At 45.6% G+C, this 15,679-nt stretch overlaps 1 protein-coding gene across 2 annotated transcripts in view; it reads left to right on the top strand.

Annotated features, from left to right (window-relative positions):
* Positions 1 to 15,679, top strand: part of LOC147684130 (cytochrome P450 2J4-like) — a 148,886-nt gene that overhangs the window by 34,816 nt on the left and 98,391 nt on the right. The window contains exon 1 of one of the 2 annotated variants that reach the window (XM_086944519.1): positions 1,344 to 6,440. The exons of the other annotated variant lie outside the window; for it this stretch is intronic. Within the exon in view, the coding sequence (XP_086800645.1) occupies positions 6,270 to 6,440 (171 nt within the window). The 5' untranslated portion in view covers positions 1,344 to 6,269. Of the gene's footprint in view, positions 1 to 1,343; positions 6,441 to 15,679 lie in introns of those variants that run through there. 2 annotated transcript variants of the gene reach the window in all.

Genomic DNA, 15,679 nt, shown 5'->3' with positions numbered 1-15,679 from the left:
TCTCTGATTCTCTTAAAAATTTATATCTCTATAACCCTCCAGTTGATTTTATTCATTTTGGTGTCAAAACATTCATTAAAATTAAGATATTTTTAATAAATTGATGTTGGATTTCCTTTGTGTTGTGTGTCCTTATTTGTTGTTTTGATACTTCTACATCATTTGCTCTTGTTCCTTTGATAATGCCTGACTGCTCGAAGCCACAGCTACCCAGGGTTGAGCTAAGGTTGTACACACAAGCCTCACTGGTCTCAAGATAGGTTTGTGAGTTTATTGCATGGCGAGGTTGCGCAACCACATCATGTAATAAACTGCATTTCTGTAATGCACTGTTCTGTCGAGAATAGTGTCTCCCCAGAGCACTCTAAATCAAATGTTCAATAATTTGTTCAATAAAGTTCAAAAAAGTTCAAAAAACATGTGATTCAATTTCAAAGCTTTTCTTTACTGGTTATTCATTTCATGATTCCTCTCATGGTGTATAATTATTCAAATCATTGGCCCAATGCATTTCGGGCTGTGCCCTTCATCGGGGGCCCTGTGCAATTCTGTAACAATAACAAATAAAGTACAGTTTCAACAAACAAATTAATTTCTCCACATTTGTTCATGTTAGTTTATGCAAAGTCAAACATTGTGCAATTTTTCTACACATGCAACGGAGGAAGGAAATGGGTGTCGATGGTATAGACTGTATTGAAAAATGGAAGACACTAGTGGTGTGAAAAAATGGGGTGCTCTATTTACAATAATACTCGTGAGTGTTGGTGAATTGGGGGTGCCTAGGGTATATTAATAGCGGTGTGAAAGTGCTCTGAAAGCTCACAAATTCAAACCTGGTTTGGCGTTTGTAATGCCACACAGGCGTCAGATAGTATCTGTAACGAAAGACGAAAAAGGGAAATGCAATTATGAGCTGTTGTCGGTCAGCGCGTTAATCTGGAAATTGGAACGGAAATCGTCTGTCAAAGCTCGTCTCCGTTTGTAAAGCAAGCTTACCGGGTAAAGTGTTCTCGCTGAATCCTTAATGGGATTCCGGTTGAGCAGTGTGCGTTCGAAAATTCTTCCGCGTTCTGTAGTTTGAATACGGGCGGAAAGCTCCTATATTGTCAAGGAGAAGCTGATTTGCCGGGTGTGTACGTTGTGCCGAATGATGCCATTGGCTACCCGTAAATCACGTGTCGAAAACAGTCCGTGACGTTTTGTTTACAAATCGAGTGATTTGCCTAATGTGTATCGTGTGTACCGATAATCGCGTGAACATGAAGGAATTTATATGTAATACGGGATACTCACACGATGGGGTAAAAAACTGTTAAGGGGGAAGGGGAGTGAAGAACTGCATTTCCTCACACCACAGTATCTGAAAAGGTTCAGCGTCCCTGTAGTGACATCAAAAGTGGTCTGTTGTACTGGCATGTATATTTTACCCAGCCATTATGGATATCTTCGTGAATTATCTTAATCTTGCGTTACTTATCACATTTTTATGCTAAACTAGTGTATCACCCAATTAATGATAAACTGAACATTAAGGTAATTTCCCACTTTTCATATATCTTTAGGGGTTTTGTATATACCAAAAAAAAATTAACTCCCCTTTGTGAGTTCACAAATGACTGCCAGTGTAGCCAATTTTGGAGACCTTGCGAGGAATCTCCCTCGTTTACAGTGCGCAGCATGTGTCATGCTAGTATAGAACAGGATTTATTCAGACCCTTTTGCAAAACTAGTTCCAGTTTCTTTAAATGTCACAAATCTGTCTTCATTATCTTGGTGACCTAACACACAACATCCACCATGATACTATCCTGCCACTTTAGCCTCGGCCCACAGTTTGCAATAATGGGAAAGACTCAAATCATGGTTGTCATAAGAAATGAGAAACATTTCAATTTACTCAAGACAGTCTGAAATGGCATAATGTTTTGAGTTAATGTACCTGAATTGATGAGCAATAATTGGCAGACATCTTGAGAATTTGCCTCAGACAGCACAATATTACACATTTTGCACAACAAATATTAAGGCTTACATTGTAGATGCAAACATTAAATTGGTGCATTTGAATGATGTGTTTCACTTGCTCACAAGTTATTCTGTGCAGCTCCACCCATTCCAGGTGGGGTATTTGTGAGTTCATAGTTAGCATATCACAGATATGAGAGGCACACAAGATAGAATTTATCCAAAGTCCTGTCGATTTTAATTGCCTTTATTGATATGCACACCAATACAGAAATATTGGAGCATGAGTTTGTGATCTATTACTGTTGTGTACTGAATCAGATCTTATTTGGTGATTGTCAAACCATTACACTTAGGATCTATCAATAATGTCTATTTACATAGATCATATTCGATGCGTGGCACACCATTTCACTTCTGAAGGATTCATTTTACTGCATCTGATTGGAGAAATACCGAGCATTAGAGCTGGCAGCGTTGGCATGGTTTTCCACTTTACTTTTTGCCTTCAACACTCCTGTTTTACTGACTTTGATTTTTGCTTAATTTAGGACACATTTTACTAACGCTAACCAGTGCTAACGTTTTTGTGCTTTCTCCTTAGAACATGGCAGAATTGCTGTATGCCCAATTGGAATATATAATGTTCTTGTCAGTCCCTAGCAAAGTGGCACTACCTGTGCCAAGGACCTGTAAATTAAATGCTACTAGTGGACCTTCAGCACTGATTGTTCCACCCATTTAAGTAGTCCTTTAACCATGTCTCAGTGCTGCCATTGCAGCTTGTGCCTGCAGTTTTAAACCGTCGTGTTGACCTGGAAAAAGAAACCTTTTACCAGGTCCAAATCTTCCTTTTTAATACATGTAAGTCACACCTAGGGGAGGTCCTGGACAGCCCAGAGGGAAGGGTACGGTGTATCTAAAAACTGGGACATGGGCTTTTTAGTTTTACATGTCCTGGTAATGAAAAATCCTTAAATTTGTTTTTCTCTAATGCAAGACCTATGTCTCCTGCAGGCTAAAATTGGAGTTACCTTATTATATCTAATAATAGATCATGTCCATAATGGGTACAGGTAACCAGTTCATGGTTGATGTCTTTGGAATTGTAAAGAAAAATCTGCTGTCATGGTGAAGTTGGATATTAAATTAACATTTTAAAAATGCCACTTTTAGAAAGTCTCCATTTTCCTGCCTCAGTCATTTAGTGCCTGCAGCCTGTCTCTGGGTCACATGACTGGGTGTAGCTGGCAGTTGGGCTTTGTGTATTCATTTTAGTCAACCACACACAATAGATAACTCAGGTGTGTCTAGATGGGCCATCACTGGCAGGATGGGATAGCAGAGCTGGGAACAGCCCTACATACACTGGAATAGGCTGTATCCTGCCTCCATACAAAGTGCTGCATAACCCCTAAAGTTAGTCTGGAGTCAGGACAGGGAAGACAGTAAGCCTGTGTACTTCAAATGGAAACGTCTAGAAGCTTCTCCCACTTCAAAGGAAGGGCCAGGTAAAAATACTGGATCCCAAACACCAACTCTTCAGTACACTCTGGACCTGTGGATACTCTCCCAGGAGCAGCACTGCTGCTTTGCTGCTGAAAGGACTGCCACTCTGCTTGACTGCCACTCTTCTGGACTGTTGCTCTGACTGCTATCATGCCATGCTGACCTGCTGCCCTCTGGTATGGGTGAGAAGAACTGGACCGGCATCTGTTGAGTCTAGAACACCGGAAAGTCTTCCCAACTGTAAGGGGGTGGGGTTAAGGGTGGAACTTTGGATAAAAAATGACCCATCTTTGTATGAAGTATTCATGCGATCTAAAAGTTTGGAGCACTTCATATGTTGGAGGTAAAGAAGGATTTAAGTGAGAAAACACAGGCACAAGTTAGTGCTTTGAAGGGTGTGAAGGGTAAGGGAAGTAGAAAGAGATTTGGGATGATTAAGGGAACATTTTATAGGTGTGTCCAGCAAGGACATATGGTCAGAGTCAGATATTGCCCTGCCCAAAAGGGTATTTGTAACAAATGCAGAAAAATTGCAATTTTATATAGTGTTGCAAGTCATTCATACAGGTCACCAAAAATGTATAAAGTCAATGTAAGTTGCAGTGAAGTTATTTTACAATTGTTTCGAAGCATATTGGGCAATCGGTGTGAAGCCATAAGTATGGATGGGGGAAGGTGAAAATATTCTTCTAGTCATGTTCATGATTGACAATAATTTCTGATAAAAACTACAGATGTTTGTGTAGAGAACATAAAATTCTGGAAATATTAGATGGAAAACCAAGAGGTTATGGTGGATAGGAAATCCCTATGTGGTGTTACTTTTATGGTAAAGTAGAGTTTAGAGATATGATATGATATGATATGATAAGTATTTGTAAAGCGCGCTATCCCTCCAAGGAGCATCTTGGCGCTTAGATTCATATGCTAAGGATGGTAAATATTTGTTGTTCTCAGTCGTCAGATAGAAAGATTTAAACAAGATTTCAACAAGTGTTTTACAGACTGAGTCCGCCAAGCTGTAAGTCCATGTTGTAGGGAGTTTCCCAAACTCTAGCTCGGAAGTGGTTGCGCGAAGTTGATGGGGTAGTTTATTCCATGCCCTAGCCCCCATAACTGCCATGGATTTTCCTCCTTTTGTTGCAAATCGGAATTTTGGGACAATCATCAGATTGGCTGTTGCAGATCTGAGTGCTCGGGTGGGAAAGTATTGATTGAAGTTTTTATACAAATACTGTGGACCATGCTTAGCTATTACAAAAGTACATGTATTGGAAAGGGTGATGAATACTTGGATGATCAAAGTAAAAGGAGGAATGCCTTTGTCGAGGTTGGGAAACCTGAATTATGAGAATCATCCCGAATGCAATGGAATAAGCAGTAGTAGTAGAAAAACTCAGAGCCCCAACTATCTGAAAGAATATGCAAACAAAAAATGAAAATGGAGTTTTTGTTGCATATTCATATTGGTTTATATATTTTAGTAGTCTAGTTGTGTCTCTGTTATGGGGGTTAAAAAAGGGGGAGGAGAAGTGTAGTGTCCTGGAATGTTTATGTTAAAAAATGTGATGTTATGGAATGCGGAGGCAATTTTGCACAAGGAGTCAGTTGATCAGAAAGCTGGTGCATAAGGTCTGTTTGGAATAAACCTCTGACATATTCATCCATATATGATGTTATTTGAGCTTACTTCACATTCTGCGTTCAAGGACAATGTTCCTTGAACAATTTCAGTAATTTTCAGTACAACATCCACAATCAGCACTCCATGTTTGTGTCTTAAGAGTCATTTAAACTTAAAATGCATTTAATAAGGCACATGGATACCCTTGAGCAGTCAGGTTCTCTTTTGAAAGGTCAAATGATAAGAGGATAGTGACACATAGAAAATGACCCACCATAGAAGTGATAACCTGGTGTGTTACATAAAAGCCAGCTTGGGAATATTTACATTATCATATTAACATGACTGTGGTCACCCTTTCCTAAAAGACCCACAGTAATTATTCCTTATTTGTACCTGAGGAGTCAATGTATATGTAAATTACCCTTTACAATATAAATGAGTCATCAGGTCTTGTGGCATAGATTCCAAGCACTGGACTGGAGCCCAGGAAAAGAGATGTGTTTATTTACAGTACATTGGCATGTCCTTACAAGAGGTCAAACAACAGTAGAACAGTGATGAAATAGCAAATATTCCAATTTACAGTTGATAAGCATGCATATTACACAAACAATAATCTCTTATCTTGTGCACTCTAATGATATACGCCTCCTCTAGGGTTCTTAGATAAAGTATAAAAGGGGAGAGCATGAGAGAAAGAATACGACTGAGACAGTAACCTTTACTGAAATAGAAAGGAGGAGAGAGATGCACAGGCTTTGCATCCATACTGAAGAAGATAGATATTCAGGCTGGACATAAAGGGGAAACGGCAGAAAGAAAACAGGAACTGCAAGTAGACAAAGGATGAGAAAAGGGATGAAATTGGGTAAAATAAAGGCTTAGCAGTAAAAGGGAAGGAAGCAGAACAGACATTCAGGGAAGAGAAAGACGTGCTATAGAATCAGTCCACATAGGTAGACAAATAGAGGTATATGAAGAGATAGAGAGGGAAAGAGAGAGAAACGAGGACAGGAAACAGCTTGAGAAATAGTTATAGGATTCATAAAGAACGAGGAATGAATTATACTAAATTATACTAAGACAAGAGGAAAGAATAGCGTGAAGAGTAACTATAAATTCTGCTGTCCCGCAGATCTGCTAGAAGCAGAGACAGGCACCTACCATGCTGTCAATCACTGAGCTGTTGATTGCTCTGTTTCTTACTCTCTTCATTGCACATTACTTCAAGCTTCAGTGGTTGAGGAGAAGTTACCCCCCTGGACCGACTCCGCTGCCCATCTTTGGAAATCTCTGGACCCTGAAATTTGTGCTTCACCACGAGGTCCTCATGCAGGTACTGTACACCTGGTTACAAGGTGGTTGTTGCTTCTGTTGAGTGTGTAAATTTTTCCCAGCTGAATGAATGGTTTATAATGCACTTTACACAGACACACACCCTGATACTTGAGCCTGAGAAAAAGTGGAAGGTGGGTCCCTGGTCGTAGATTCACGCCAGACTAGAGTTTGTATTTGACTATGTGTATATATATATATATTATTTTTTTCACACTACACACTGCTGCATCATCTGCATAAAGAGAAATGTTTGCACTCCAAAGCGGGGATATTTAATTAGTTTTTATTGGCAAACCAGAGGCACTCAGGACGCGTTTTGGTTTGAACCTTACGCTTTTATCAACTGAAAGGCGCGCCGTGATCGCTTATATATACTTGCATGTGCCTTCAACTTAAACCATGTGGTAATATTAAAGCTTCACCTCCCTTTTTCAATATAGTTATGCCTTGACAAGTGTCATTTTAAATATTCTTGACAGAATTCCAGGCAAGTTAAAAATGTGCTGTGCAACAACTATGTTTAATTTAAACCAAAACTGGCACCCCATTCCAAGCTGGTAGTTTATGATTTGAGTTCGTGCCTTTTCAAAAAACAAACAGATAGCTGATGCACATTGCCCCACATTGGACCACTTAGCTGTATGATATATATATATATATATATATATATATATATATATAGAAGAAATCCCAACCCGTCAATGGATGACAGGCTACGGCAGGGTGCAGACCTCAGAACGCCACAGCAAACAGACAGAGAGGCTCACAAACGATCCAACTCGAGTGAGTATGCAGGAAAAACGTTTATTTCAAGAATGACGCGTTTCGCTCCGCAAGGGAGCTTGTTCACATACCAATGTTATATATATATATATATATATATATATATATATATATATAAAATTGTGATTGAAAGGTAGGTGTGTGTGTGTGCATCTGTGTTTGTGTGCGTGTTTGTGTCACACATAAGAGCAGTAGAAGAAGCATTCTGATTGAAAGGTAGGTGTGTGTGCGAGTGTGGGTGGGTGCGTGTGTGTGCGTGTGTTTGTATCTCTCTCTATACATTGACATGCACACACACACACACACCTACCTTTCAATCAGTATGTTTCTTCAACTACTCTTCCATCCATCAAAATAATGTTGCTCAATTAACCCCTCCCCTGCTGATGACGGAACCGCTCCGTCATCAGCTACAGTTGAGCTGTGCTGATGACGGAGCGGTTCGGTCATGGCCCGGCCGCCGCGCCTGCGCGGCGCTGATTTCGCACCTGCGCGGCAGTCTTAATGAGCGGGGCGGGTCATGACGGAACCGCTCCGTCACCAGCACAGCTCAACTGTAGCTGGTGACGGAGCGGTTCTGTCACCAGCATGCGGCGGCCGCGCGGCGACCCCGCCCCTTTAGCGCTGCGGCGGAATAGCCGCCGCAGCGAAAGGGTTAAAATGATACTTTTAATGCTGCCTGTTTTCCTATGGGTGCAGTTTTAGGTCTATTTCCAGATTAGTGTATGCCTAGTATTACTACAAAGTCACCTTAATCAAACTCCTAAAGGTGTTTTCAGGATGATAAAAGATTTTATTAGCTTGTCAATGCAGTGTGTCGCTTTACTTTGCTCCCTTTTGTACTTTAAAAAAAAACTAACGTATTATAAGGCCAAGAGGAGTTCCCCATTTGCTGGTTCCACTGGTCTTCTCTGTACCCACCGAGTAGTAAGTGAGCACTCAGACTAATGTATTTATTTATTTGTTTATAAAGTTTTATATAGCACGAACACGACCCACAAGGGTATCAGAGCGCTTTACAATATACAGTTATTAGATATTAGATGGTTAAGGTAGTATACATACATTCGGTATTCGCCATTCAGTACAATAGAGATAAATAGTAATATATGGATAGCATGGGTGACTGGTAATCAATAACGAATGATCCACACACTGCTATTAAACATTAGGCGTTTGAGGTAGTATATGTACATATGGTAATTGTCAATCAGTACAGAAGAGGTAGGCAGTAATAAATGGGTAGCATAGGTGACTAGTAGTCGACTTAGCAATAAAGTCTTAGGAGGTGAGACTGTTCATATGGCCGCGATACCCGCCACCCCCTCTCAACACACTCCCCAAGGATGGGAAACCGGAAACAGTTCTTGAACTTTTGGAAGGCGGGAAGGGAGTTACCCTTCCCGGCCGTATTTATTAAAATATGAAACAAAAATTAAAACATTAAAATAACAGTTTCATATTATGTACAATTTCATTACCACATTGCGATGTTTGGCTAACCTTAACATATTCTCTAATACAAAGGTTCTCCTAGCCGAACTAACATCCTACAAAACATTAACTTGAAATTTTGAAATTGTACATCCTAACGTTTAAGGGCCAACGGCAAGGTCGTAACCGGTGTCAAGATCCCTAAACCCGAAAATCCCCCTCACTTGTTAGGGGCGACCGCACAGAGGTGTACCTCAAGTGCAACTACCAATTTCCCTTGACTTGACGGGGGCCCCAATAAACTCAACGCCACTTAAAGGTCGTTCGAGGACTCGTGTGAGGTATCTAGAAGGTAGCGTAGACCCCCTCCCAAACCCCACACAACTTACCACATCTGCCGTCGCAGATATCCTGGCCCCGGGAAATTCCCCAGGAGGGGGCTGTAGCCCCTCCTACCCAGGAAGGGGCCTTGACCGCCTTTCCTTTCCTTTCGGCGTCCCATCCTTAGAAGGGACCGCCTACCCGTTGAGGGGCCAATGGCCACCTCCCTCGAGCGCTCCCATCCGTAATGGGTGACGCCCACTCATAGGGATCTACTAATTAGTGCTCACCGATCATGACCTTACTGCCCGACCAAAAAATAAATACGACAATTTAACTAAATAATTCAATTAAAAAACAACCATAAACCATTTCACGTATGACTACTGATCAATACTTAGTGCAGAATTACTTTATTTGAAGAAGATATTGTAGCTGACCATTCTTTATTGCATACTAAGAATAACACGACAATCACCACAACCTGCAAGAAAATAGCATTACCATATCAAAACTTTATTCAAAACAACTGGCTGTCCTCAGGGGCTGGTGGGTGGGTTCAAAATTGGCTCTTCGTTCCGTCTCGAGCTCACGTGCAGCGAGGGGGTGCAGCTTCAGAGCACAGGAACAAGAGGATGCGTTCTTGGCTTGTTGCTCCTTTTATCCGTCTTCAGGGCGGGCGTAAACCCGCCCCTGCCTGCCCTTTGGGCGTGGCCAGCCGCGTCAGTGTCTAGGCCAGCCTACTCGAGGGCGGGAAACAGCGCGCCCCGGCTACGCCGCTTCGGGCATACCAGCCGAGGCTCGCCTCCCGCCCCCAAAATGGCTTCCCGGGGGGCTCGTGGTACTCGGCCATACGTTCGGGGGGACCGAATGGTCGCCCCTTTCCATATGGCCGCGATACCCGCCACCCCCTCTCAACACACTCCCCAAGGATGGGAAACCGGAAACAGTTCTTGAACTTTTGGAAGGCGGGAAGGGAGTTACCCTTCCCGGCCGTATTTATTAAAATATGAAACAAAAATTAAAACATTAAAATAACAGTTTCATATTATGTACAATTTCATTACCACATTGCGATGTTTGGCTAACCTTAACATATTCTCTAATACAAAGGTTCTCCTAGCCGAACTAACATCCTACAAAACATTAACTTGAAATTTTGAAATTGTACATCCTAACGTTTAAGGGCCAACGGCAAGGTCGTAACCGGTGTCAAGATCCCTAAACCCGAAAATCCCCCACACTTGTGAGGGGCGACCGCACAGAGGTGTACCTCAAGTGCAACTACCAATTTCCCTTGACTTGACGGGGGCCCCAATAAACTCGACGCCACTTAAAGGTCGTTCGAGGACTCGTGTGAGGTATCTAGAAGGTAGCGTAGACCCCCTCCCAAACCCCACACAACTTACCACATCTGCCGTCGCAGATATCCTGGCCCCGGGAAATTCCCCAGGAGGGGGCTGTAGCCCCTCCTACCCAGGAAGGGGCCTTGACCGCCTTTCCTTTCCTTTCGGCGTCCCATCCTTAGAAGGGACCGCCTACCCGTTGAGGGGCCAATGGCCACCTCCCTCGAGCGCTCCCATCCGTAATGGGTGACGCCCACTCATAGGGATCTACTAATTAGTGCTCACCGATCATGACCTTACCGCCACAGGCCGGATAGTTGACCGGCTATCCGGACCCCCCACACACTCCTACCTAAAGGTCATGTCTTAAAGTCCCCAGCCAAGCTATCAGGTCTCCTATGAGTAACTCGTTCCCCACCCGGGACAAATGAATACCATCACCCAAATACATACTGTCCCCTTTAATACAACCATGCGAAATAGAATGCAGTGTACTTGAACGGAACAATCGACTCACTTTATTATTAATCTTCCTTACTGAATGATTCAGAGCAGAAACTGAAAGAGCCCCCCGCCACACTTGTCGCGGTATCATATGGGACCATGCGATTGTGCACCCTGGAACTCTTCTCGCTAACCAACTTACAGTGGAAAGCATTGCCTCAAGAAGTAGTCGTCTACCAGTGGACACCAGATCGTTGCCCCCAAGATGTACTATGACTACAGACGGCGGTGACCTCGTCCGCCCTAACAAACCCTCAAAAAATGATTGAAACTGGTCAATACAGAGCCCGCCCTTTCCGTAGAAGGACACACTGTACCCTTATTCCCCAGCCACGTGAATCATGTCACCTGCATTGAATACGTCCGCGGCCCGCCTCACGTATGAGTGGCCCACGACCCACACCTCCTTTTTCACAGCCGGTGATGTCTGACCGCTGACCCGGTGTTGGGTCGACTGCCCAGTCCGCCCCGCCTCGTAGGCTTGCGCAACTGAAAACCAAAGAAAAACAGGAAGCGTGAGTACATCATTACAGCTTCATAACATGTGCAACCGCACATACCTTTTATAACAGTTCGAGGACCAACGCCCCACACGTTTAACTTGTTCGACATTCAGACCCCTGGCTGTAGCCTCAGTAGCAGCCCCTATCCGAAAGGAATGGGTCCCAAACTCGCCGGGGTTCAAGCCCGCAGCGGAGATTGACATCGCAAGCACCCGCTGAAACTGAAACCTCGTCAGTGGGGTGGTGTCAGCGTGTCGCAACAATGTCCCCCCCCATGATGCCACCCTTTGCGTTAAATATTCCTCTACGCAACTTACCGGGCACATGGAGGACCCGGGAATCCTTTGTATGATTATGCAGTCCCCCATCGCACCCTGGTCGGTCTTGGACCTGACAAACGAGATGGACATCGTCTCCCCTCTGACCTGAACATGCTCTTGGCACAGTCCTCCGGTCACATCCCGCTAGTTCCTCGCCACTAGTTCGCTTACCCGCATAGCCCCATGGAATGCCAGCGCAAAAGCGGCTCGGAATAACACTGTTTCATACTGGGATGAACACGTTGAAGGGAGTACAGATAATAACAGGGCCAGCCTATCCAGACCTATCGGGCGCCTTTCATCTACTCTGCGACCCTCAAGGCGTTGCCACCCACGTAGCGCTTTTTGTACAACGAAAGACGCTGTCGGGTCCTGGATCCCATAAGCCCTTGCCACGAAGGAAATGGCTGCCCGATGCCTCTGGGCAGTAGCCACAGATTTGCCTGCCTGATGTAAAGACAGCAGGAAATTTACTACCCCCTCCTCCTGGCCCCAAAGCTCCCCTCCAGCAGCCCCCAAAAAGGCCAAATAGGAACGGAACGCCCCTTCATACGCCTTCCTTGTCCTGGGTGCTAAACTCTCTCCCACGAGGTTTCGTAATTCGGGGCACCGAGAGACCAGAGAGCTTCGGGGAAGGGTGCCGCCACCGGGTCCGCTGTGGGCAGAAAACCCCAGAAGGCCTGCATACGGAAACGAGAAAGCGCATCAGCCGCCTGGTTCATCACCCCCGGCACATGTCTTGCCTTAAATAGGACATTCAATTGCATACACAACAAGACAATTTCTTTCAGCAGCCTCAGGATCCATTTGCATCGTGCCGCCTGGCTATTGATACACTCAACCACGGTCATGTTATCAGACCAGAATACCACAGAGTGATCTCTAAACCCCTCAGGCCAAGTTTTCAGGGCCACCAGAATGGGGAACAGTTCAAGAAAAGCAATGTTACTCGTCAACCCCTCCTCATGCCACCATGACGGCCATTTTTGAGCCGACCATTGTGTGCCAAAGATGGCACCAAAACCAATGCTCCCTGCCGAATCTGTCCACAGCCCCAGCTCCTCGGAGGACACCGCCTGTTTGTTCCAGACAACTTGACCATTGAAATCCGCCAGAAATGCCAACCAAATGCGCATGTCCTGGCGAACCTCGGCCGAGAGTCTCGTGCGATGGTGACCCTCCTTCAGGCCGACCATGGCCTGAGCGATCGAGCGGGAAAAGGGGCGGGCCATCGGTATTACTCTCAGGGCGAAATTCAGCTGTCCCACCAATTGTTGTAATTGCTGCAACTTAACCTTGGACTGACTAATACACGTCTCCAGGGATGCCCTGAACCTGAGCACTTTTTCTCTTGGTAAACGAAAACAACCCTCCTCCGAGTCGAGCTCAATACCCAGAAACTCGAGGCAAGTCGAAGGACCCACCGTCTTACCGGGTGCCAATGGCACACCAAAATGGTTCATTAAAACACAGAATTCATTCAAAGCCTGACCACATTCCGGATCCCCGGCTGCCCCTAGAAACAAAAAGTCATCGAGATAATGCATCACCTGATGAAACCCCGTCTTCCTTGTGAAGACCCATTGCAGGAAACAACTGAACTGCTCGAAATAGGAACAAGATATAGAGCAACCCATTGGCATACATCTATCCATGTAATAATGTCCCTGAAACATGAAACCAAGAAGACGCTGATCGTCTGGATGTACCGGGAGCAACCGGAACGCTGACTCGATATCAGATTTTGCCATCAGCGCACCTGGCCCTAGGCGATTCAAAATGGCTACGGCCTCATCGAAAGATGCATACCGTACTGAACACACTGCCGGGTCTATCGCATCGTTTACGGAAAGACCACGTGGGGCTGATAAATTATGTATCAGCCGAAACTCACCCGGGTCCTTCTTGGGGACTACCCCTAAGGGGGAACAAACAAAGTTAGCAACCGGTGGCACACTAAACGGACCGGCGACTCGACCTCGAGCCACCTCTTTTCCAATCTTCTCCTGTACCACGGTCGTGTGCTGCAAGACCGATACTTGGTTTTTACATTTCGCTAAACCCTGAAACTCCCCCACTGGGATGCGGAAACCATATGAAAATCCGTTCTGTAACACCCCAGCGGAAGCGTGGTCCGGGTATTCGCTGAGCCAAGGAATCATTGCCATGGTATCAATCGGAGTAGGTAAAGGCGCCCCTCGGACTATTTCAGACCTGTTTGGCGCCTCCTCTACCCCCGTTATCACCCGTTTTGGCTCTGCACATGGACTCAGGGTGGGACGCTTGCCCACACCCGCTACATTCGTGCCTGAATTTACATGACCCTTGAGGCCTCGTACATTTTCCCCTGTTAAAGTTCCAGCAACTCCCTTTTTTACCTGTGGTGCCGGTCGGCCTGGACTGGTATTCGTTACTCGCGCCTGATCGATAGGAGGACCCAGAATATGGGCGGGAGGACTCCCCCACACTACTCCCTACTAATGGCAAATTCAACATACCAGTCTCCGACATTTTTGACCATGACACAGAATCGTAACAATCCCAAGTTAAGTTTCTATCATGTTCTTTCGCTTTCCTGAAAATATTATCGTAACAGAACCATTGATTGCCCCCATGTGACACGGAATACCCCATGATGCGTGACTGATAAATCGGCAATTCAGACAATAACTCGGGCTTACGTTCGCCCAGGATGGATGTAAAAATCCCCCACGCCTTGCCCCAATTGCCAATGTTCTCATTTACCTTGAAGGCGGCCATCTTTGCGCGCCAAACACTCGGATGCATGAGCTCCTTTTGGCTCTTCACATATTCCATCTCATAATGATCGGTAAGTAACGAGAAGATATTTACATATTCATCTGCCCATATCTTTTCCTTAATCGCTAGAGGGACATGTTGACCCAACTTTTCCCGCCTTGACGGGGCAGACTCATCCCTCGCAATCGGCAATGGCCGCTTACCTGAACCGGAAGCCGTATCTGCGGCTGAGCCTGTCCCAGGTGATTTTCCTACTGCCGCAGCCGGCGTGATAACTGGCGATGCTGCCTTCGCCGCCTCCCTCGTTTCACGCAGTTGCCTCACCAACACCCGTGCGTCGTCAGCCGTGGCGCCCGAATCTTTACCCAACCACGCTGCTAATTGTGCTGCCAGCTCGGGCGGCATATCCTCCCCGGACACGGGGGTGACCACCACGGGAATCGGATTCCCCTCTGCCGGCACCGGAGTTGGCTCTTCGAGTGGGGTACAGGGAACCGGGATGTCCCCTCCAGCTGCTGCCCTTCTGGGCCTCTTGCTTTTTCCTCCTGGAGCTGCTCCGACCAACGGCCGTTTCGGTCCCTCTTCCCCATCTTTCTCCGCCATTCGCTTTTTCAGGTCGGTCACCTCCTTCATAAGAACTCGCAGCATCTGGTCGGTAGTCATTCGCTTTCCGACTTTCTTAGGCATTCTCCGACCGAATATCTGTAAGACAAAGAAGAAAGATTACCACGTTCAAAATTGGCTCTTCGTTCCGTCTCGAGCTCACGTGCAGCGAGGGGGTGCAGCTTCAGAGCACAGGAACAAGAGGATGCGTTCTTGGCTTGTTGCTCCTTTTATCCGTCTTCAGGGCGGGCGTAAACCCGCCCCTGCCTGCCCTTTGGGCGTGGCCAGCCGCGTCAGTGTCTAGGCCAGCCTACTCGAGGGCGGGAAACAGCGCGCCCCGGCTACGCCGCTTCGGGCATACCAGCCGAGGCTCGCCTCCCGCCCCCAAAATGGCTTCCCGGGGGGCTCGTGGTACTCGGCCATACGTTCGGGGGGACCGAATGGTCGCCCCTTTCCATTAGAAGCATTTTTACTTCTTTTTTGAAGGAGGTAAATGAGGGGATTCCACATATCACTGGCAGTAGGGAGTTCCAAATCTTTAGTGCGATCCCTGAGAAGCTCTGCAACCAGTTCTCTTTTAATGGAAGGATTGTGGTTTCAGTAGTAGTGAGTCGCACTTCGCAATTGCATGCATCCTCCAGTACACTATAGCTTTCGTGATAA

Source organism: Lissotriton vulgaris, chromosome 11 (assembly GCF_964263255.1).
Source record: "Lissotriton vulgaris chromosome 11, aLisVul1.2, whole genome shotgun sequence".
NCBI classification, from domain to species: domain Eukaryota; kingdom Metazoa; phylum Chordata; class Amphibia; order Caudata; family Salamandridae; genus Lissotriton; species Lissotriton vulgaris.
The sequence above is the reverse complement of the archived record's forward strand: the minus strand, read 5'-3'. Positions and strand labels throughout refer to the sequence as shown.